The sequence below is a fragment of the Xenopus laevis genome, chromosome 6S, assembly GCF_017654675.1.
Source record: "Xenopus laevis strain J_2021 chromosome 6S, Xenopus_laevis_v10.1, whole genome shotgun sequence".
Lineage (NCBI taxonomy): Eukaryota > Metazoa > Chordata > Amphibia > Anura > Pipidae > Xenopus > Xenopus laevis.
In genome coordinates this window covers 73741281-73764329 of record NC_054382.1, presented here as the reverse complement: position 1 = coordinate 73764329, position 23049 = coordinate 73741281, and the positions used below count along the sequence as shown (strand labels likewise).

General features: G+C 38.9%; 1 protein-coding gene across 2 annotated transcripts in view; it reads right to left on the bottom strand.

Annotated features, from left to right (window-relative positions):
* Positions 1–23049, bottom strand: part of pxdc1.S (PX domain containing 1 S homeolog) — a 36064-nt gene that overhangs the window by 8777 nt on the left and 4238 nt on the right. Inside the window, exons 2-3 of one of the 2 annotated variants that reach the window (XM_018269452.2) lie at positions 8125–8216; positions 3613–3730 (exon numbers count right to left, since the gene is read on the bottom strand). In XM_018269452.2, the coding sequence (XP_018124941.1) occupies positions 3613–3730; positions 8125–8216 (210 nt within the window). Of the gene's footprint in view, positions 1–3612; positions 3731–4039; positions 4271–8124; positions 8217–23049 lie in introns of those variants that run through there. The other variant, XM_041567666.1, reaches the window with a different exon arrangement.

Sequence of the window (23049 nt, the reverse complement as noted above, 5' to 3'; positions counted from 1 at the left end):
GTTTTTGTAATTTTTATTGTTAGCAGATCCCATAGAAGATGCTATGCCTCTAATTAAAATATTTAACTTTATGGCACTAATAGTAGTATGCACTTTATTTATTAAAAGCAAAATAAAATCTATTTGTAAGAAGGGCTTAGATCTCACTTTATTGTTCTCTAAACAGGTGCAGTTTTCATTTAATTTTACTTAAGTAAGATGATCCATCATACAATCATACATCACTGCCAAGAAATGACCCTGTAATCATAAAAAAATTGCAGGATGGTTGCTTCGCTTTACCCATAAATAACTTAAAGATGGCATCACCTAGACGCTGGAGTACCTGCCTAAGGAAGAAATAGTCATGCAAAATATTTATTGATTTCAAACTCCAACCAAGCGTGAGACCTATGGGAAACCCTTGGATATAAATAATTTGGTCTTCAGCAATAAAAAGATGGATAGTGGGCATGGGATTAGGAAACTGTTAGCCATAGGGGGCATATGTGTTTGGAGGTGATTGGGTTTGCTTCAACAAATGTTTTCCCTAGATTTATGAGGTGTTACTCAAAAACCTTGAACGGATCTGTATAATCTAAATTTTTTCATGCTTAAAAAGTCAGTATAATATATGCAAATTTTGGATTTTTGTGATGCTGCATTCCAGAAAAAGTTGCAAATACTATATTGTATCAAGCTGAAATTTACAAGACACTAGGTCTCATTTACTAAGAGCTGGCAAGGTTACCCTGATTAAAACACATACACATCATCATCATCATTTATATATACTTGCAGATAAGCAGCTTGCAGTCTTTGCTCTCTCCAAGCTCTGTGCAGTTATAGAAGAAAGTATAATGTATTTCTCGCTGAGTGGCAATGTATTACATGGCATGAAACAACCTGATACCACTCGTATCCCTTTAAAATGGGCACTACTTAAGGGGGTCAAAGAAAATGAAAATAAACCTACCTGCCAGATGTTTAATTTTGAAACTAAGAACAGATATATTGCACACAAGCACTTCCCCCGAAAAGAGTGATTTACAAAGTTAAAATGTAGCACTGAAGGGAATATACACCCACAATTTTGCATAATAAAAAAGGCAAACCTCATCAGTTTACCACTGCTGGGTACAGGCCCTACCTATATGAACAATGACATTGCAGCATTCCATAGGAGTTCTGAGCAGTGCATGTGATGTTAAGGGGCTAACATCACATTTCTTTCACAGTGCCAGGTACATCAGCTAGTTATAAACTGTATAACTTGTAAAGCAGATGCCTCATTAATATTTCTATAGCACCAACACATTATCCAGTTCTTTACATAGAAAGCTTATTCATACACCCATCTGTCCCAGTATGTATGTATTAGTCTGCCAGGCTGCTGTACTAATGAATGTGCTCTACTGGGTACTATTGTGTTCTACTTTAATTTTACACTACAGGGAGGACAGATTCTCCAAGGCAGGCTCTGGGCTTGGAAAGCTGTGGCACACTCGCCTCACTTTCTGGTACCATATCCTCATCATAATTCAAGATCACAGTACTCGCAGTGAGGTACTATGTATTAAAATAAGCATTTTTACTGTATATGTGTGCTCCTGGTAGAAAAAGTGATTTGACTGTATTATATAAACAGTTAAAGATGTCAGTATGAAACTGCACCAAAATCTGATTTCATTGAAATGTATGTAGCTTCCCAGAAAGAAGTTGACAAAACCTCTGTCCTTGCTTCCAGTCAAGTGGACAACTCTTATCCTGTCCTTCAGAACCCTGCACACAATCATCTCCCCATACACACACACTCCTGGGCCTTGCGCTCAGCTCACGACAATATTTTATCTCAAAAGCTGAAATATATATTTTTCACTAATTGCACCACGCTCTGGAATTCTCTAGCAACAAACCCTTGACCTATTCACTCATTTCCCCTCCAAAGTTTGTTCTATCTCCTGATTTGATTGTACGTTCTTCAGGACAGGCAACTGTGTACCGTGTAATGAAGCACCTACGACATATTATTTTCACTGTCTAATTTATTGTATGTACACCACCATTTGTAAAACACAACATAAAGGTATACATGAAGAAATACAATTTAACACAGCTGTATTACTTCACTTCAAATGTATGTATATGGCCATCTAGTGGTGCACGTAGAAAGGACATGCTTTTGTACCTTGGAATCCATTCCAATTATGAATTGAGTTTCACTCTGCCTGTATCTATGAAGGAAAAACTTTCAGTCACTAAATAGAATGGTGATTAGCCCACTACAGCTAGTTTCAATACACTTAATTTCCTCTGGGATTTGTTTAAAATAGTTTTTGCAATTGGTTTTCATTTTGTATTATTTGCTGAGTTATTTAGCTTTTTATTCAGCAGCTCTCCAATGATCAATTTCAGCAATCTGGTTGCTAAGGGCAAGATTTCCCTAGCAACCATACATCGATTTGAATGAGAGACTGGAATATTAATAGGAGAGGCTCGAAAAGAAAGACGAGTAATTAAAAAGCAATAATATTAAGTTTGTAGCCTTACAGAGCATTTGATTTTTAGATGAAGTCAGTGACCACCATTTGAAAGCTGGAAAGAGTCAGGAGACAAATAATTAAAAAACTACAGGTACACAAAATAAATAATAAAGATCATTTGCCTGCGCTTTTCCACAGACCAAGATCACCCCCCCTGTGGCATTACTTCAAAGGGGTTGTTCACCTTCCAAACGCTTTTTTCAGTTCAGTTGTTTTCAGATTGTTCACCATAAACAAATACTTTTTTCAATTGCTTTCCATCTTTTATTTTTTACTGTATTCCCAAAATTGAAGTCTAAAGTTTAATGCCAGTGTCTCTAGTGTTTCAGTCTGGAAACTCCAGGTGGAGATTCTGAACTGTTACAATTTGCTACATTAGTTGATACAATTAATTGATACATTTCTCAGCAGTATCTGTGGAATATTAGCAACTGCTTTATCAATTCTAGCAGCTGCCTTTAGTGACACTTGGGAATTCTGCTCAGAAGGGACAAAGATAAAAAATGTATCAACTAAATTTATCAATTTAAAGGATAAGTAAACCTTTAAAATAAGTGAAGGTGATAGTGCTATTCTAAGCACTTTTGTAATTTACATTCATTATTTATTTTTCTTTATTTCCAAGATATTAAAGGATACATGTACTTTTACAATGAATGAATTTTGTTACAGCAGCGCCACCTGCTGGTAATTTTCCCACCATTCTGACCACCAAGTAGTCAAGGAAGTTGTCAGGAGAAAAAAAGAGGCTGCTCTGATGTTCTTCTGCTTAGGAAAGGTTTGAGAACGTTTTTTAATTTTTTTCCTAAGCAGAAGAACATTAGAGCAGCCTCTTTGTTTCTCCTGACAACTTCCTTGACTACTTGGTGGTCAGAATGGTGGCATAACTAGATATTACTGGGCCACACAGCCTTATGTCTAAAGGCTGACCTATTTCACCAATATTTCTTAAAACTGTATAGGAATTAGGGCCTCATGGGTCCCCTATACCTCCTGGGGCCCCCTGCAGCTGCAGGATCTGCTTCCTCTGTAGTTACGCCCCTGATACTTTCACAAACAGTATACTGTATAAAATTAGTCAAACACTTACCAGATATTTTAATGGGACTCTGGAAGTTTGGCTGAATCTTGTGTACATTATCATTTTTTAATACTTGGTCCAACGGAGACCTCTCAAAGAATGTGAGAACCACTTCTGATCTTGAATACTAAAGAAAAAGAGTTGAACATGTCAAGACTCCATGTGCTACTCATCACTACTGGTGTGTGTATCTTCAGACACGTGTTTCATAAGCATGTCTGGACCTTTTATAAAACGTCTCCTGAAATTCAGCTCAGATCAACAAATGGAGAGAAAAAACACCAGTCAATGTTAAACTTAAATAAGAAATTTAAGGAATTGTTTTCGTTTGAGCTATTACAGTACTTCAAACAAATTAAAGGAGAATTCAACTCTCCATATAATAAACCTCCTGCCACACATAGTCCCCCCTCCCGCCCGATAACTCCAGTAATTGCCCCATATCCTGTAATTACCCCTCGTTGCAGAGTCTGACGGGCGCCATCTTCTTCTCTTTGGTAATCTTCAGATCTTCTTGCTTCCCTTCGGCTATTTTCATCACTTTCGGCACATGCGCAGTTGTCTGGAAACGGAAGATTGCTTCAACTGCGCATGCGCCGATACATCGCTTACTTTCTGGTTTTATTATATGGGGGGTTGAATTCTCCTTTAAGCGATTGCAAATGCCCTAGTGACCAGTGTATGAAAGAAGAAGTTGCATAAAAGGGGAAGTTCCAGATATACAAAATTTTCCAGCAAAAAATTATGTCTCAACATATATTTAATAGGCATAAGGGGCATTTTCCCAGACATAATCAGGACATGGGACCCACCACCAGACTTTGCCTATGATACATGTATAGGATTTATTATCCAGAATGCTTAGGACTTGGGATTTTCTGATAAGGGATCTTTCCATAATTCATTTCATAATGTGGATCTTCATAACATTTAAAAAACATTTAAATGTTAGATAAACCCAATAGCATTGGTTTGCCACCATGGCTATGGATTCATGCAGATTAGGGACCAACAAAGTGGTTTTATTATTAGTGATAAAGGGGGTATCACTTTTAAAAATTAAAATTATTTCCTATGAGAGATGACCATCCTGTAATTTGGGGCTTTCTGCTTTACTGCCAAAAAAAGGGATCCCATACCTGTAACTTTTGACAGAAGAAACCACCAGATATGGCAGAACCCTCAATTTAATCAACTAGAAGTATGGTTATTTGAATGTGTTTTCTTTTTTCACTTTACCTTTTCTAGAGTAAAAATTTTCTAGTGGAACTTTCTAATAAAAGCTTATGTATTAAATGGAGAACACCCCATTTTGTCATAATGTTTTATCTTCTCTAATGGATTTTGGCCCAAGGTGGCACATCTAGGATAACAGTAAGTACATGCAATTTTTTATTGTCTTCATTATTATATTTAAGTTATACTGTCGTGGGAAAACTTGTTTTTTCCCAAAAACGCATCAGTTAATAGGGTTGCTCTAATTTTCAAATTCGGCATCTGGCTAGATGTGATGTCCATTTCCAAGGTGCCCTTAACCATGTGACTTGTGTTCTAATAAACTTCAGTCACTTTTTACTGCTACACTGCAAGTTGGAGTGATATCACCCCCTCATTTACTCCCCAGCAGCCTATCAACAGAACAATGGACAGCTAGCCAGCAGTTACCTAACACCTCTGCTGAAGGATTTGTTTGCATTGCTAAAAGTGCTCCCTTCTTACTGTTTGGGTGTTATTCTTATGTCTACCAGTAGGTTGGGCACGACTTGGGTCATATTGAAGTATAATGAGAAGGGGAGAAACAATAGCCATCTTAAAGCAGTTCCATCCTGAAGTGCTGGCTCATTCTCAAAGCTCAGAATCAGGCACAATGCACTGAGATGGCTGCCTCCACACCAATATTACAACTAAAAATAAAATACATTTGTTGGTTTAAGAATAAAAATTGAAATGGTAGAGTGAATTACAGTAGAACCCCCATTTTACATTTTCAAGGGACCAGAAAAATATGGTGTAAAATACAGGAAAATGTAAAATCAGGGAAATGTATTATGTACGATATATAGGTGAGACCACAAAACAACAATGTAAAATCAGGGATAACTTAAAATGAGGGTTCTACTGTATTTGCAATGTTAACAATTTAGAAATGAAAAAATAAACCATAAAATCATGACAGAATCCCTTTAAAGTTCACTTGTTTCAGGGAAGTTTTATTACAAATTTCTTGGGTCTGTGACTGCCACAAATGAGACCTTGCTCATTGGTACCTAAAATTGGTCCTGCAACCACCTGACACTGCTTAACTACAGTCCCCTGTAACTAAATGAGAAGTGCATTTACAAATAAAAATGGAAATACCTTTAATAAGTACATGCTTTAAAAGGGGTCCCATGTAGTATTTATATTTCCCAATTACCAAGTACAGATCTGAGAAACAATCTTAATAAATTGTAATAAAGGGAGGTGTTGAATGACTCTGCAAGCCTAAGTGGGTGTTGAGAAATAATTCCTAGAGATAGACTAGCATTGTTTACTTTCAGTCCTTGGAATCAGGTATATCTGTGTAAAGAAGAATAAATGTATATTTATTTCTGGAAGTTCAGATAGTGTCAGTGTCAGACTGGCCCACAGGGATTCCAGGAAAACTCCTGGGGGGCCCAGGTGACAGTAGGCCTCTTGCTTCTAACAATTTGGCCTTTTTCATGTCATTCCATATTTCTTTATGGGAACAAAGAGGCTTAATAATGGAAGAATAGCGTAAAATATGTAGAGAAAAGAGACTAGGAGAATAAAGAGGTTGAGTGAGGAGAGGAGGTATAATAATTTAGAAAGTGGGCCCTCAGCCTAAGGTTTTCTGGTGGGCATCCCAGTCCGACACTGGATAGTGTTTAAGCACCAACTGAAAGAGCTCAAAACTGGATATTCTGGTAATTTCAGGGGAACTGCTCCCTGAGTGCAATAATGGTTACCATCAGAAGATATGATTGGTTGCCTTTTGAATGTTTGCACTATGGCAGCTTCCACATACAATATACATAAATACAGAGAATGAATGTCTTCTACACTAAGGCATGTCCACTTGTTACTCTTTAAAAGGGATGAAAAATATGTTTTAATATTTCCCTTAAAGGAGAAGGAAACAAAAAAAACTAAACCACCTTCAATATGTTTTCCACCAGGCGCCCTCCTGAAACGCTGCAGTAAAAATGCTGAGATTGCTGCTGCTTCTGTGCACCAGCGTTCAGAAGTTTCACCCCTTTTCAAAGTTTGGCGCCGCCATTTTCAAATTGGCGCATCATTTCCGCCCTGCGCTCAACTGCATACAAGGAGCCACACCTGTGCTAAAGTAACAAGCTGTAACTGTTACTTTATGAATTACTACAGACCTCAGTCAGACAGACCCAATCGCTGGCTGGCTTGTTTAACACTCCCCCTTCTCAGCTCCTGCGCTCGCTCGCTGACAAACTGTTAATTAAAACCAGAGCGAGCACAGGAGCTTCAAAGCTTCCCCTAGTATCCTAGCAACGTGTGCACATGCGTGTGCCCTATTTGGACGGATTTCTGGACATCAGACAGGGTATGCTGTTACATACACTATTGCAGCAAAAAGATTAAGGGAAAAACTAATGAGGGAATGCTTGGGATTAAACATATATAGTCATCTTTGGTAACAGTTAGAGCTTATGTTGATTTTTGAATTTCCTTCTCCTTTAAAGTGGACCTGTCACCCAGACACACAAATCTGTATAATAAAAGTCCTTTTGAAATTAAACATGAAATCCAATTTCTATTTTGTATTAAAGCATTCATAGCTGTTGTAAGCTCATTTAAAATCTCAGCTGTCAATCAAATATTGTCTGCCCCTCCTCTATGCCATGGGCATAGAGACGGGACAGACAATTACCTTCATTTTACATTCCTAGATGTCACTGCTCTCCACACATTCCCCCTTTCGACGGGGCATGGGAATGGACATCGGGTCCCCCATTCTGGTGCACAAACAAGATTCTAAGATGATGCAAGGCTTGTCTTAATAACAGTGTCCACAAAATGGCTCCTGCCTGCTTGCTAGAATTTTGAAATAGAATAGAAGTACACTGGCACTCAAGGTAACATCAATGCAGGGTTACCCCTTGCTGTTTATTTGGTGCGAACGTGCAATGTTTCGGGGCGAAAGGGGTTCGCCCCGAAACATTGCATGTTCGCACCAAATAAACAGCAAGGGGTAACAGGGGTAACCCTGCATTAATGTTGCCTTGAGTGCCGGTGTACTTCTATTCTATTGCATATTGGAGGTTGCCGAACTGCTAACATTGTGCACCAGGCGTTCTCACAGCATAAAGATTCAGGAGTGTGCTCTGCTTCACCTTCTTCCACTTGTATAATTTTGAAATCCCAGACTGAAGGAAGCAAGATTCAAATAATTTATATAGTTAGCTTGACTAATGTGATAAAATGGGATTTTGAATAATTTTTTTGGGTGACGGTTCACCTTTAAAATGCAAGCGGCAAAATACATACCTTGCAAGGCATATTTATGATTGTCTTCAAAAGCTTCTCTACTTCATTAAGTCTTGCTTCAATTTCATGAGCATCTTTAATTGTAATAAGACCTAAAACATAGGGAATATACATATCAGTCACCATGATCTTTTTTTTTTTTAAGGACTTTTAAGGTAACACCATGTAAATTTTTAAAGGATCTGTACAGATTATTTTACACAAACAAATGTTCCTGTAGCTTCAGTACACTCCCTCAGTGGGATGAGTGGCTTAAATACGTTCTAAATTAGATGTTTTCAGTAACATAATTTACCATCACATTTTACATATAGGATCTATTGTCCAGAATGGTCAGGGTTTTTTTCTTCTGTATAAGAGGTACATGATAGGAACATAGGGTTGCCGCCTTTTCGATAGCTCAACCCCGGGCAGGGAGTGGTTGACATTGGGGGCAGGGTTATGGTGTGGCGATCAGTGATTGGCTGATCGCCATTCCATTAACTTCAACCTCCTGTCCAGATTTGCTCATTTGGAAATCCGGACTAGCAGTTTTCACCCGGACAACCCTTCCAAAAACCGGGCTGTCCAGGTGGCAACCCTACCAGAAAACACGGTGCCACGTGACAATGGTGTAAATGCTTGCATTGATATCCCTCTGTTGGAAAATCTAGAAGCAATCTTACAATGCAGCATGGTTTAGCACCTGGCATTTTGCAATACACGGAAAATGGAATACACAGCAGACTGAAATTCTTGTTTTAAATAACCAGTAAATACTGCTCAGTTTTATGGCATTTTAAAAAAGTAGTAATCTGGCAGAGGTTCTCATGATACTACACAGATCTTTCATGTTATCTATTCTTGGTACTGAATGTTCTTTCCAGAAGTGAGCAAATTTAATATACTTTATAAATAATACACATGCATGCTCCTTACATATCAACAACATTTACAATTTAAAAACATCAGTCAGTTGTGGTAAACCTGAAAATAATATTTAAAAAATATATACTTTATAAATATTTCTGCAAGTGCAGAGTAGGTTGTTCATTTATGTTCAATGGGGATCTTTACAGGCTGCTGTGTGACTGTACAAAGATGATTTGTCCCTATCTAAACCAGTGGGACAGACAGAGCTACATGCCATTAGCTGGTAATGATGAAAGTAGGAACAATATATCTAGTTTACACGGAGCTGGTGAACAAATGCAAGCTAGAGTCCCATGAGGGTCTGGTTAGGCAGACATGTGCCCAACTCGGACCTGCTGACCCAGACCCACAGACCCACTAAATGCCCACCCCATCCCTGCTACCTGACCCTACCTCCACCTTTAACTGATCCAGAGATCTGCAAAACCAGAAGTGGTTTCAGCACTGACCAGACTTGACATTACTCCAGAGGCAGATTAAGGGAAATAATACTTTTTCACTCAGAAAGGCAGGGGATCACAAGCCTGCAGTCAACCCAGGCATCCTGGCAGGGAGGGTACCCAAGGACAGAAAAACGGGTTTTCCCATGGGTACCAAACCTGATGCTAATACAAGGATTCACCAGATCTATGAAAAGGGTTATATATATATATATATATATATATATATATATATATATATATATATATATATATACATGTAGATCAGGACAGCTCCCACCTTCAGTTAAAGCTACCTCGTAGCTGCCCCTGTGCCCGGAGTAGAATATTGATACAAAAATGAACAAAAAACCAGCACCAGGGGTCTTTGCAGTGAAAAAAACTTGTATTGTCACATTAGTATGTACAACCGACGTTTCGGTCCCTCTTGGGACCTTTATCAAAGGTCCCAAGAGGGATATATAAATATATATATATATATAAATATATATATATATATATATATATATATATATATATATATCATTTTACTATGATCTTTGTTATGCCAGAAGAATATTGTGGTGGCATCATACGGGTTAACAATATTCTGGACAAAGGTGTTACGGTAAGAACCTTTATTTAGATTACACACCTGGGCGCTAACAAGGACTTTCTTTGTTTCTCATAGACTCATAGTGGTATATTTATCAAAGAGTGAAGTACACAGTCCGCTAGTATGAAATTCTGCCACTCTCCATTCAAATCCCATAGAAATGAATATAGAGTGGTGGAATTTCACTCTAGAGGACTGTAGTTATCTCTAACTTGACTCTTTGATAAATATACCCCATATAGACTCCACTGAAAGAAATTGTGTATACTTCAAGAAATATGAAATTATGGCGAAGCAGTATTTTGTACAGTTACGCAACCATCAATGTACACATTTGTAAATATATAATTTCTGTAACAAAATTTTTAGCCCTTTGCCTTCCTGCCGACATTTTTTATTTATGAAGGCCAATTGAAAAGCTGCTTAGAATTAGCCATACTATAATATACTAAAAGGTTAACCACCCCTTTAAAGTTAAGACAACACCTTACTGCTGCATGCTACAATGTGTTTGGATTACTTGTTGGGTCTATGATCACCTAAAAGGAGCATTTCTATGCACTTTGGCACACCAGCCCTTGCATCTATCCAATTGAAAGCAGGTCCTTTTGTGTGTTATTTGTAAGGCTGCAAGATGGCCCCATTTTTTTATGATCCTGGGTGTTAATAATCATACTGAATGCAATTTTTTGATAGAAAAGAACAATATCAGACTTGTGAAGACCACTATTTTTTCCAGAAAAGGTGTCAACCTTACCCCCCAAGATACGTACGTATCACCAAGATACGTACAGGCTCTTAACAATTTACTTTATTATTTTATTTGTTCTTTTTTTCATCTTTATAAACTAGGGATGCACCAAACCACTATTTTAGGATTCAGCCAAATTCTGGATTCTTCATGAAAGATTCGGCCAAATCCTGAATCAAATTCAACTCCCAGTTTGCATATGCTAATTAGGGCTAAGTAGGGTTTCTTGTTTGTGTGCCGAAATGTCACAAGATTTTAAGTATTTGGTTCGTCCGGGCACTTGGATTCAGCTGATCTGAATCCTGCTGAAAAAGGCAGAGTGCCAAACCAAATCCTGGATTCAATGAATCCATATTATAAATGTTGGCTCACATTACCATAGAAATCAAAAAAAATATCCAGAGCAGAAAACATTATATTTTACCTCACTATTTCTAAAACCTGAATCAGCCAATTTCTCCAGAATTAGAAATGTTTTCATATTACCAGATGAAAACATCCTTATCCAAAGAACTTGGCCCAAGCCATCAAAAGCAAGTGAGATTTTGTAATGTTGGCAGACTCAGGCTTGTGAATCTATCCCCACAGAGTTGAATACATATTCAAAGCCTAACAAGGCATTTTTCAGCAGTTACGTAGGATATTTTTGTTACTGCCTCTTCATCTGTGAGAGAAAATGTTGTGTTCTGTGTTCCGTAATATCAGCTATTTTTGGGGCACTTTAGCCTAAATGAAAGCACATGCCTTTTTTATAAATCCATGAAAAACTGTAATTAAAGTGAGCACTGAGAAAACAATTAGCACATTGTAAATTATCAGATTTCAGCTATAGCTTGTAACTACCTCACTGTGCACTTCCAAGAGCAAGAAATGAGCAAGGCTATCATCAATATCTTTCCTCCAACTGGCCCATCTAACACCAGTCAGGGGGCGGGGCAGTGATTCAATGGGGCGGGGTCATGACATCAGGGGCCAATGGCCACGTCAATCATAGGAAATCCTGCCTTCTTCTAATTTGGAAAACCGGGCAGGCAGTTTTGACCCGGACAGCCCTTCAAAAAAATGGACTGTCCTGGTAAAAACTGGACAGGTGGCAACTAGTGATGTGCGGGTCAGGGTTTCCCTGACCCGCAGCCGACCCTAACCCGCCCTGCTAATACCCGCACCCGCTTCCGGGGGTCCTTTTATAGACCTGCGCTGACGACATCACAATGACGTCACAAAAGGGGCGGGACGAGCAGACGCGACACTATAAAACCGGAACCCGGAAGCCGGCATTTGAAGGTGGCGGACGGGGAATGCAGGAGAAGAGCTCAACCCGCACCCGGCCGCCACCCGTGAGGAGCACTGCGAGGTTGACCCAAACCCGCCCGACCCGCGGGTCCAGTGGGTATCGGGTCGGCCCGCACATCACTAGTGGCAACCCTACACCTACCTAACCAATGAGGTTCTGATTACTTTAGGAAAACATTCCGAAGGTAAATGTGAATGGTTAGTACTTTGAAGATCCCAAGAAGAATCCCAAGAAGAATCCCAAGAAGAATGCTGGGTTTAACCGCAGAATGATACGTAGCAATAACACATTCCTCCCAACAGCCCCTTCAAGTAGAAAGTTCACAGAAGCTCATGATAATTTTACAATTACAACTAAAACATGAAGCTGTTGAAAAGTAGGTATGTGTAATCATAGAAATTATTAAAAAAAAAAAAAAACATACATTAAGGGGCAAATTTACTAAGCTTGAGTGAAGAATTGAATGAAATGAAAATAAACTCGAATTTAAGTTTTTTTTGGGTACTTCGACCATCGAATGGGTCAAATTAGATCGAATTTGATCGAATCTAATGATTCGAACGATTTGAAGTAAAAAACGTTCGACTATTCGACAATTCGATAGTCGAAGTACTGTCTCTTTAAAAAATACTTCGACTTCATACTTCACCACTTTAAACCTACCGAGCTGCAATGTTAGCCTATGGGGACCTTCCCCAGCTCTTCTCTAAGCTTTTTTTGATCGAATAAAAATCCTTCAATCGATCGCTTAAAATCGTTCAAAGCATTTGCGCTAAATCCCTAGAATTCGATATTCAAAATCGAAGGATTTTACTTCGACCCTTGATAAATCTGCCCCTAAGGGGCAGATTTATCAAGGGTTGATTTTCGAAGTAATGGGAGTTTTTTTGAACTCCCATAACATCGAAATTTGAGGGAAAAAAGACTAACCGAAATTTATTTAAAAAACGAAGTTTTTTCTGCGGGTGAATAGGCTGTATTTGAATTGTTCAAATCGAAGTTTTACCGCATTTGTATAAAAGGATTTGCCCCAAATAACTTTGAGTTTTCAAAGTCCTCCAAATAAGTTCTAGGAGGTCCCCCATAGGCTAAAACAGCAATTTCTCAGGTTTTAGATGGTGAATGGTCGAAGTTTTAAAGAGAAAGTACATAATAAATTTCGATATTCGAATAGTCTAATTTTTTTCAAATTTGAATCGAATTTTGGCCTATTCGATTTGATTTTTTTTTTACTTTGAATTTTCAATTCAACCATTGATAAATCTGCCCCTAAGTCTCAAATGGGGGAATGAAATGTTGGTTGCTAAAGCAAAAATCGTTCGCAATGAGAATAAATGTTCACAAAGTAAACAATTTCGCCTTAGTGAACACTTTGCCTCTCATACGACTAGTATATTGATTGCAAATTTTATAGTTTGTGATAGTGAGTAATAAAACTTCTTAATGAAAAAGTTTTGTTTGCTCCAAATATTTATGCCACCTTTATGCAATTAAGATTCTCAATGTAATAAAAGCTGTGCCTAGGGTGGCCTTAAGGTGACTATATAATTGAATATATGTTTTTTTGAAAAAATCTCCATCAGCCACCGCAGGAGACTTTCCACATAAATCTGGCAGCAGACCTGGGGGGGGGGGGGTGAGTGGTAAAGGGCCAGCTGCACTGGGTGCCAGCCTTGACATATGCTGGAAATGATGTGGGGGTTGTGCTATTAGGTCTGGTTCTTAGGGTGGCACTGGACCTAAAAACATAGCTGGCTACATGGTTGAACCTCATAGAAATTGTGTTAGAAAAACTGCTCTTACATAAATTTCAGCAGAGATATATTAATTTTTTGGGTACCACACAGTGGCACTATATGTAGGCAAAGTGCAATTACTATAAGATCACATTCTTTTCATTTCTTTCCTGTGGAACTGTGATACAGGTAAGAGAAAATGTGATATGAGCCTGCCTCAGTCTGGGAAATTCTACCTCTCCAGATTATTTCATTATTAAGTTTGCAACGGAAAGAACATAGACATAAATATTTAAAAAGTAAGGATAGCAAGGAAGGGAAACACCACAGACCCATTTATCAAAGGTCGAATTTCAAATTCATGTGCACTTTTTTAAATTCGAATATGCTCACAATTCCACTGGGAGGTTATTTAAGAAAAAATTTGAATGTCTAATATTCGATTGATTGGTTCCGACCTAGGCTTAATTGACAGGTAGGGATGGGCAAATTTGACCCGTTTTGCTTTGCCAAAAGTTTGCCTCAGGTGAAAATTCTCTGAAATGCATTAAAGTCTATGGGTGACAAAAAATTTTTTGATGCGTGTCATTTTTTTTGATACGCAACATCTTTTTTTCTTCCATTGGAATCTATGGGCCTCATATCCGCAGCGAAAAAAATTGCTCATCCCTATTGACAGGTCATCTAGATCTGAACTCTAACAAGAATGCCTAAGATGAAAAAAGTTAATGCATAACAATAGCCTAAATTATGTTACATATTGCACTGATGGTAAATTACAACATCTCCTCTGAGGATTATATTGAAATGCCCTTTATCTCTATGTAGTGGCATGCAGGCTGCATTGGTAACGGTTTTCATGCAACTAGTCGGATTAAGTATGACTGCTTTAATGCTTTGGAATTGTAGATTAAGAATCTTATGTCACTGTACAGAATTCAAGTCCCATGTCATACTGAGAAATATGCAATTTAAATGCGGGAAAACATTTGTGGGTGTGGGAGAGGATAACAAAGTGATTGCTTTGTAGATTTCCTTCTGGTAAGATCTTGCAGTATATTTTCTTTCACCCGGCCCAAACTGGCAATCTGTAGATACTGGCGAATGTCAGAGGGGCTACTGTAAGATGGCATAGACCAGGGGGTCAGCAACCTTTTCTATTAAAAGAGCCATTTTGCCCCTCTCCTCCACTAAAGAAAAATAGTCTGGAGCCGCAAAACATAGCACAGTTTATAAACTTTTAAAAGTTTGTAGTGTTCTGCTCATGTTAGAAAACTGACTGAGCTTCAAGGCCTGATTGCTTCTGGTCTCCACTTTGTTGTTCAGATATGCCAGTATTGAAGCATTGTCTGATACATATAAACTGACCTGCATGCTCGTCTTACATGTTGGCCCAGCCAGTAAGCAAGGGTTAGAAGGACTGTGGTACTGCAAGTAACTATAGGATATTTATGGGAAGGAGAGATTCAGCTGGTGACCAAGTTTCCTCTGCTGTGTGGTTCTGCTCCCCAGCACCCCAAACTAACGTCAATGAGAATGATCAATCAGTGTGCGCCTGCTAATTGTCTGCCCCTAACCAGGTGATTAGTGTTGTGCCACCACACAAGATAGGCTCTTCTTTTGGGCGAAATCAAGATCCTCTGGGAGAGACTGATGCATATCCACTAGGTTAATATGTTGTACTGAGTTCCCTCAGGTAGAACTGGGCAAATGGAACCACTTCTAAGGAGGTTACCATAGAGTCCTACATCCCCATGGCTAACTCTGCTTAGGGTTTGTGCATTTCCAGGAGATGGCAAATGAGAGACTGAACGGTTATATACTTGTCAGGGGACAGGAATACTCTCTAAACCATGGTATCAAAGTTCATGCCGAGAAAAGGCATGGGGACCAGTTGGGACTTGATGGTCAGGCCTAGATTGATTAAGGTCTTCACTACCATTTACAGTTTTGTATGATTTTATAAATAAGGCTGAGCATTGATTAGAATGTGTAATGGAAATTACTTGTGCTCTGAGCGAGGCTGCTGCTGCTGTCACTATGAATATGATACTGTATACAGTCTGATGTCAGGAAGAAGGGAATGGCCATGAGCTGGTAATGAATATTTAAGAAGTCAAAGTGCAAACATGTCTGACAGGGTCAGAGCATTTGGATTTGTTGATGTGCATTCTTAAAGTTGAACACTGTGGAGAATTAGTTAGGATTCATGGGTGCAATGATAGAATGAAGGGACTCCATCTTGAATTGGATGAAAGAAGGTATTGAGAAGCATCTGAAACATGTCCTGGATGTCCTGATGAAAGGCAGCATGTTTTTGTATCTCTTTGGGAACTCTAGACATGAGTTCATGAAGTGTGTGTCAGGAAAGGGGGTCTGGAACTCTAAGTGGTCCCTAGAGGCACTATTTTGTGAATTTAAAGCCAAACCTCCTGAACGTTAGAGAGGGCTGACCTTCAGGCTAAATTAGACTTGTCAGTCAGCTGGGGGCTGGAAACATCTTACCAATTCCCTTTGCCAGGTAGATTATACGCAGTTAACCCTGCTGAAGCTCAGGTGAAGGCTGGTTGATGCACAGAATCAGAGCAGTGAGTAAGTGATTTAGTAACAGCACTTCAGGATCAGGATGTACTTTTGAGAGAAACACCTTCAGGAAGGAAAGTGGAAAAGTAGTGAGCTGCATAGTTTGTAAATGAACAGGGCAGACAGGGAGTAAAATGAACAGTGCAGGGAGGGGGTTAAATGAACAGGGCAGACATGGAATGAAATGAACAGTGCAGGGAGGGGTTAAATGAACAGGGCAGAGAGGGAAGGAAGAGCAGTTCAGGGAAAGGAAATGGTGATCTGATGTCTGCAGAGAAGGACTGAATGTGACATCACAAACATGCACTCCCTCATTGGCTGCTGTTTTGTAACTTAGGCAGAAGGTGCCAGCGGCTCTACACCCTGATACTGGAGACTGCTGAACAGAATGTTTGCAAAGGGGGAGGGCTGAGCACAGTATTCAAGCTAATACAGATATTTTTGACCCAAAAGGTATTCAAATAAAAACAATTTCTTCTATTTTACATTATTTTACATGGTTTGATGCATTGTGAAAATGTGTGCTATATGTCCCCTTTAATAACAGGAGCATTACCCCTAATATTATTTTTATTGCTCTTCATTGTGCTCCATTAACAGATATTCAAATGCTGTAGGTAATTTGGAAATGAATTAAGAGGGTTATTGTTTTCATTGATTTAAAACCAGTTAAGTGTTACAAATGTGACAACTTGTGGCTGATGATGTGTAGTAAATATAATTCCCCCAGATAATTGAAAAACATATAGTTAATTTACAGTGGTGCAAGTAAGTGGAAACTGAGTTCCCTCAATATTATGTTTGTGGCAACAGAAAGATCTGCAGGAAAAGCTCCCTTTAACCTCTCATGGTATGTGCCCAATGACCAGATGTCTAATTTTATCCAATTGAATTTGTTGGCACTTTATAAATAAACTTATAATAGTAATCATACAAGTTATAATACATTATAAGTCAATATGTTTAAATGAGATTTCCTATAAATTAACTTTATGCTGATATTAATGAAATAATATATCTGGATTATGCTCAAGTCAACAGGACTTTAATTGCTCATCAGTCTAGACTCTATTCTTAATAGGCTCACTCCCCAGTAAAAGAGAGCAGAATGAAGTCATCTCCATTGCACAGAACTACACTGGGTAAGGATAGAAGATCAGTGTTTGCTCTGAAGGCTGAAGGAGCAAAGTTGAACGCAAGAGGAAAGAGCATCCTCAGGCAACCTACAGAGCACACACAAAGCCTCACTGTCAGCTGCTGGCATCTCACAGCCTTTTTCCTGCCAACTGATGCAGTATCCTTTTCAAGGCAATGGAAACGAAGGCAACAAAAATTAATATGTTCTATTTACAAGTAGCTGAGACAAGTGACCCCCCTTAGCCTGACTGGCAACTTACAGAGGGAATGTTTCAGGGTCAGAGGCGAGACTAAGGAGGATCACTAGACTGGAATTAAGATCAGCAGAAAGTACAATTAACATGAAGGCTGATGAAACCAAGCTGTTCTTTGTGAAGCTGCACTATATTTTAAACTATAAAATGCAGGCTTTTGGAGGTTTTTAAAACTATGACTTTACTCACAAACTCTAAAACCATGGTTGTCATTGAATTTATTAAAAGATCAGATTGTAAAAAAAAGTGCAAACTGAAAAAATGCTTTGAATGATGCAATAAAAATATCAAAACGTCGAAAATTTCTAAAAATTTTATTTTTTCAGACAATCTCTAGTAAAAAAAACCTCAGAAAATCTCTAAATGAATTGATTTAAAGGGCTCCCATAGGATCATCACGGTTCCCATTGACTTCTATAGCAGTTTGGCAACTTTTTCTTGGCAAAGTTTTGCCTTAAGGAGCTTTTGGTGATTTTTCCACTTAATAATTATCAACTTTTGTTTAGAGATTCAAAAAAAAAACTAAATTTGATTTGTTAGTAAATGGGCCCCTTAACGTGGAAATTTAAATAAAACCTTTATCACACTGCAGATACAGGTATGTGATCCATTATCTAGAAACCCATTATCCAGAAAGCTCCGAATTACGGAATGGCCATCTCCCATAGACTCCATTATAATCAAAAATCATTTCCTTTTTCTCTGTAATAATAAAACAGTAGCTTGTACTTGTTTCAAACTAAGACTTAATTACTTCTTATTGAAAGCAAAATCAGCTTATTGGGTTTATTTAATGTTTACGAGATTTTCTAGTAGACCTAAGGTATGAAGATCCAAATTACGGAAAAATCCTTTATCCGGAAAACCCCAGGCCCCTAGCATTCTGGATACGAGGTCCCATACCTGTATAAGTAGCTTTCCATTTGTTTTTTTATGTTTTTTTTATTTTTTGAATTTTTCATATTACTTTATTCTCTCCCACTAAAGTGAAAAAGCTATGGTTATTGGCACATTCAACAGCTTCTCCACTAGAGATTTTTTGCCAGTGAAGAAATTGCTAATCCATCTTCCCAGTACTACAAGTTTTTTTTTACTTTTACACTTTTTGCTAGGGTCAGTGAACCAGAACAACAGTTAAATCATCTTTAATATTGAAATTGGAAATTTTCTTTTTATTCTACACATAAAAATATTTAAAATATGATTATAGCAGGCTGTAGGGCTCAGTTACAAATTCACCCTAAAATTGTCATGTTTTTTACCCTAAGCAGTATTTTTCCCAAAATCCCACCAATATGGATACAAATTACACATGCAATATTTATTTCTGCCTCATTTGTGTGGGTGTAGACAGGACTGCAATCTGTTTGACACTTCACTCATGGGGATGGAATTTGGTCCAAAGATGCCTATCTGTGCATTTTCATCCTAAAATTCAGCCTGTGTGCAGTGACACATACTGTCAATCAGGGCCGCCATTAGAAATCACGGGGCCCCGTACAACAAAATTTTCAGGGCCCCACCCACCCCGCCCCGACCCCCAAGCCCCACCCTGGATCCCACCCACTCCACACAACAGTTAAAAGACCACACAGACATCAGTGCTAAAAAAGGTAACGCCCCCCACACACACAAGTTATAAAAAGCTATTGATGGTCAAGGCCCCTTATAAGTTAAAAAAAACAGGTGCCAGGGCCCCCTTAAAAGCTTTTTAAAAAATTGGTGGTCAGGGCCCCCCTACAAGTCACTTTGGGTCTTTTCGCTGCTTCAGGATTTCAATTTCGCCTGTTTTCTTGACTTCGGGTCCTTTTGCCGCTTCGGGAGTTCGGCTTCAGTTATTTTCGTGGCTTCGGGTCTTTTCGCCGCTTCAGGAGTTCGGCTATTTTAGTGGTTTCGGGTCTTTTGGCCTCTTCGGGACTTCGGCTGTTCGTAACTTCGGAGATGACCGCAAGGCTTCGGCGCTGTCAAGGGGGGCCAGCTCTTTCGAAAGTGCAGCACTGCCAGGCACCCCTTCAGGCAGGTTCTGTTGCATCAATTGTGCACTTGCATGTGATTCATCAGGATCAGGACAGCCTGAAAGACTGCACTCACATTCACTGGAATTTGTAAAGTACACTTTGCACTTGCACTTACCTCTTCTTACCCTTGTTAGGTTTTCTGCCGCCTCTCACTACCTCTAATTAAACCACTGATCTCAATCATCAAGGGGGGTTTGGTCATCAAAGGCCTCTCTTCTTGATCAGGAAAGGTCAGGAAAACCTCAACCCACACCCAACCCTAATCGAAAACCTGTACCCGGCCCTAACGCGCAAATTCTTTCTATTGTAGAACCTGACTCAACCATACCCTTCTCACTCTACTTGTGTGTCTCTGGTTAAAAGACAGGGAATCTTCAGGAGAAGTTTGACCTGCACCTAACCCGCCAAACTATAGGTAAAACTGCTACTGCTTGCCCCTATCATGCATACCATCAGAGCTTCACCCCCCCTCTCCCTGTCATCACATTGTGTCACTACTTGGGAGGGGGTCAAGTTTACCCTGGGCAAACCCTTGGGGTGAAGACACATGGAGCTACAAGTAGCAGCTACTTGTCACGGCTACAAAATAGCAATGTGCGGGTCGGGTAAAAGCCTTATGATAATTTTAGTTGTAATAAAATAATGACCTTCTTTTTTCCAAGTTTAGACTACATGGGATTTTTATATAGTGCCACGTGTAGTGTTTTCATATTACCCAAGTCTAACTCTCAGGAAATCAGCCAGATATGCTGTTCTCCACAATCTCTGATTCTCAGTATAACTTGACTGAAAGGTCATCTCATTAAGCAGCAATACTAAGAACACAAAATCAGTTTTCAGCTTTGTAACCAGAGCTTCACAAGGTTTTTTTTTAAGATAAAGAAAGGGACTTGTGAAAAATGACTAAGGAAACAAAAAATATATAAATGATGGATTTCTAGCTTATGAGCCTTCAGTTGTTATTACCACTCCCAGAAATCACTAACTAGTAAGGGAGTCAACTTCACAAATTCTTTCTCATAGTTTGGAAATTCCTGACCTTTGTCCTAAAAAATGTCTACCAACTACACAAGGTAATTAGCAGGTAATTTGTACAAGGTCAATGTACTAATGGCCTAAAGCTATGCTTCCTCATAAGCATGTTAGAAGAACACTGCCAAGTGTAGGAGGGTAAAGGTTAAGCTCACCTTTACATCAGGCAGTTCCCATAAGGGTTAAGCTAGCTAAGGGCTGGTCCTGCTTCACAGTTGGGAGGGGGAGCTGTTTCCCTTTCCAGGTTAATGTGTTTCCAGGTAGTTCTGTAGTTGGCCATGGTTGTCAGGTGTCATAGGGGCAGATTTACTAAGGGGCAAAGTGGCCGTCACTAGCGAGAATTCGTCAGTAAGCTCATCTGTACGGACATCGTCAATTTACTAGCAGTCGCAGAAGTCACTTTCATGCTAAACATCCAAAATGACAGAAATGCCATAATGGGGCTGCCTGCAGCAAAGCACGGACTGTGAATCAGCCCCAATGTTGACATTAGCTTTCTTCTTTGCCTGCACCCGGAACCACTGTGTTGGCCATGGTGCAGGGACATGCTGCAGATTTCAGAGTGAAAATGCAAACTCTAACGTTTCACAGCTAAAATTTGTCATTTGTGACTGCACCCAGGCCAAAGCAATGCTTCCAGGTGCAGGCAAAGAAGAAAGCTAATTTCAACGTTGGGGCTGATCCTTTGCAAACGATCTTTCATACTTAGAATAAGAACACTAATTACTCTGAATATTTTTTTAAACATTGAGGTGTACTGCTCCTGAAGAATACTGCTTACGCTAATCAGATCTTATAAACAAATGAGCATTATAAGCCCTATCTACACTGTATCATTTTTCTAGGACTGGGAAGCAGTATAGTTGGATGCAACTAGTAAGAATGTATTGAAGATGGATAGTAGCCAACTGCTGATATGAACAAAAATCCAACACTGTACCTACTACCTGTACTGGCACATAACAATGCTTGGACTAAATTGTTGCTTCAAATCCCTACAAAACCTAAGGTTTCCTCACAAACACCAGACCAGTTTTCAATCGAACAATGAACTGAAGCAGAGTAAAAAGAGATAGTAATCGGTAATAATATGATCCAAAGTAGTTAGATGGGGAAGTAGAATGGCCAATTTGGATTCGATTTAAGATGAATGCTTATTTACAGGTTGGAATATTCCCAGGATCCTAACATGTCAACCGTTTCGGCTAAGATTTCGGGTAAATGGGTATGTGTTGTGAGTAAAGAAGCAGGAGTGATACAAAATGTTTTCATTTCCATTGTTGTGAGCCAAAGTTATTGATATTTATTGCAATATGCCAGTGTAACATTAAGTACAGATCAATTTAAAAATTTATTTCAAATTTTATTTTTAACCAGGCATAATGATGGTGGCATTATGGTGGCGCAGTGATTAGCACTCGGCACTCAGATCTTGGTTTTAATTCTAGCCAGGGCATTATATGTTCTCACTGTGCTTGTGCGTGCATGTTAATTGGTTCCTGATCAGGGGTTCTGCTGTCAACTTGCCTCTGTCAGCACCAGCTGCAAAAAGCCACTCTTGGTAACTTTAAGAAAGAGCCAAAATTCCAAATTTAAGATCAGATTTTCGTCTCTTCTAGTGTCCCACGTCAAAGCTCCTGAAATTAAGCGAGTATATATCCCAACATCAGCCCTTTTTAGCAAGTCTGCTATTATGACTCCACAAATATGCATGTTATCATTTAATAATATTTGTTCCTGTTTTGCAAAACCATTTTCACACTACTAGAAGATATAACAATTTGGACTCATTATTACAAACTGGATCCTATGGAGCTCTTTGTACTATTAATTTTTATTTATGTTTTAGCAAGAACAGCTGTTCAAAATAAACTGAATTGCTGTATCTTGTCTATAGGGTAGCATGAAACTATCGCTATAGCCATCACTATATGCAATTCATACAGACTTTTGCTGTTATTAACATATTTCCTATTTAAACCAGACTGTACAGATCACATGATCGTATGATTCAGCTGCATAAGGATTCTGTCCAAAAATGTTAGTAATGCCAAAGAGAGGGAAGTGCAAAATCAAGATTATCTAAAAAAGAATATTGGTTTTTTTTTGTTCTTTCACTTAGCTTCATCATTTAAAAGCTGTGTTGCAGTCAGTTTTACACAACACTGTGGCT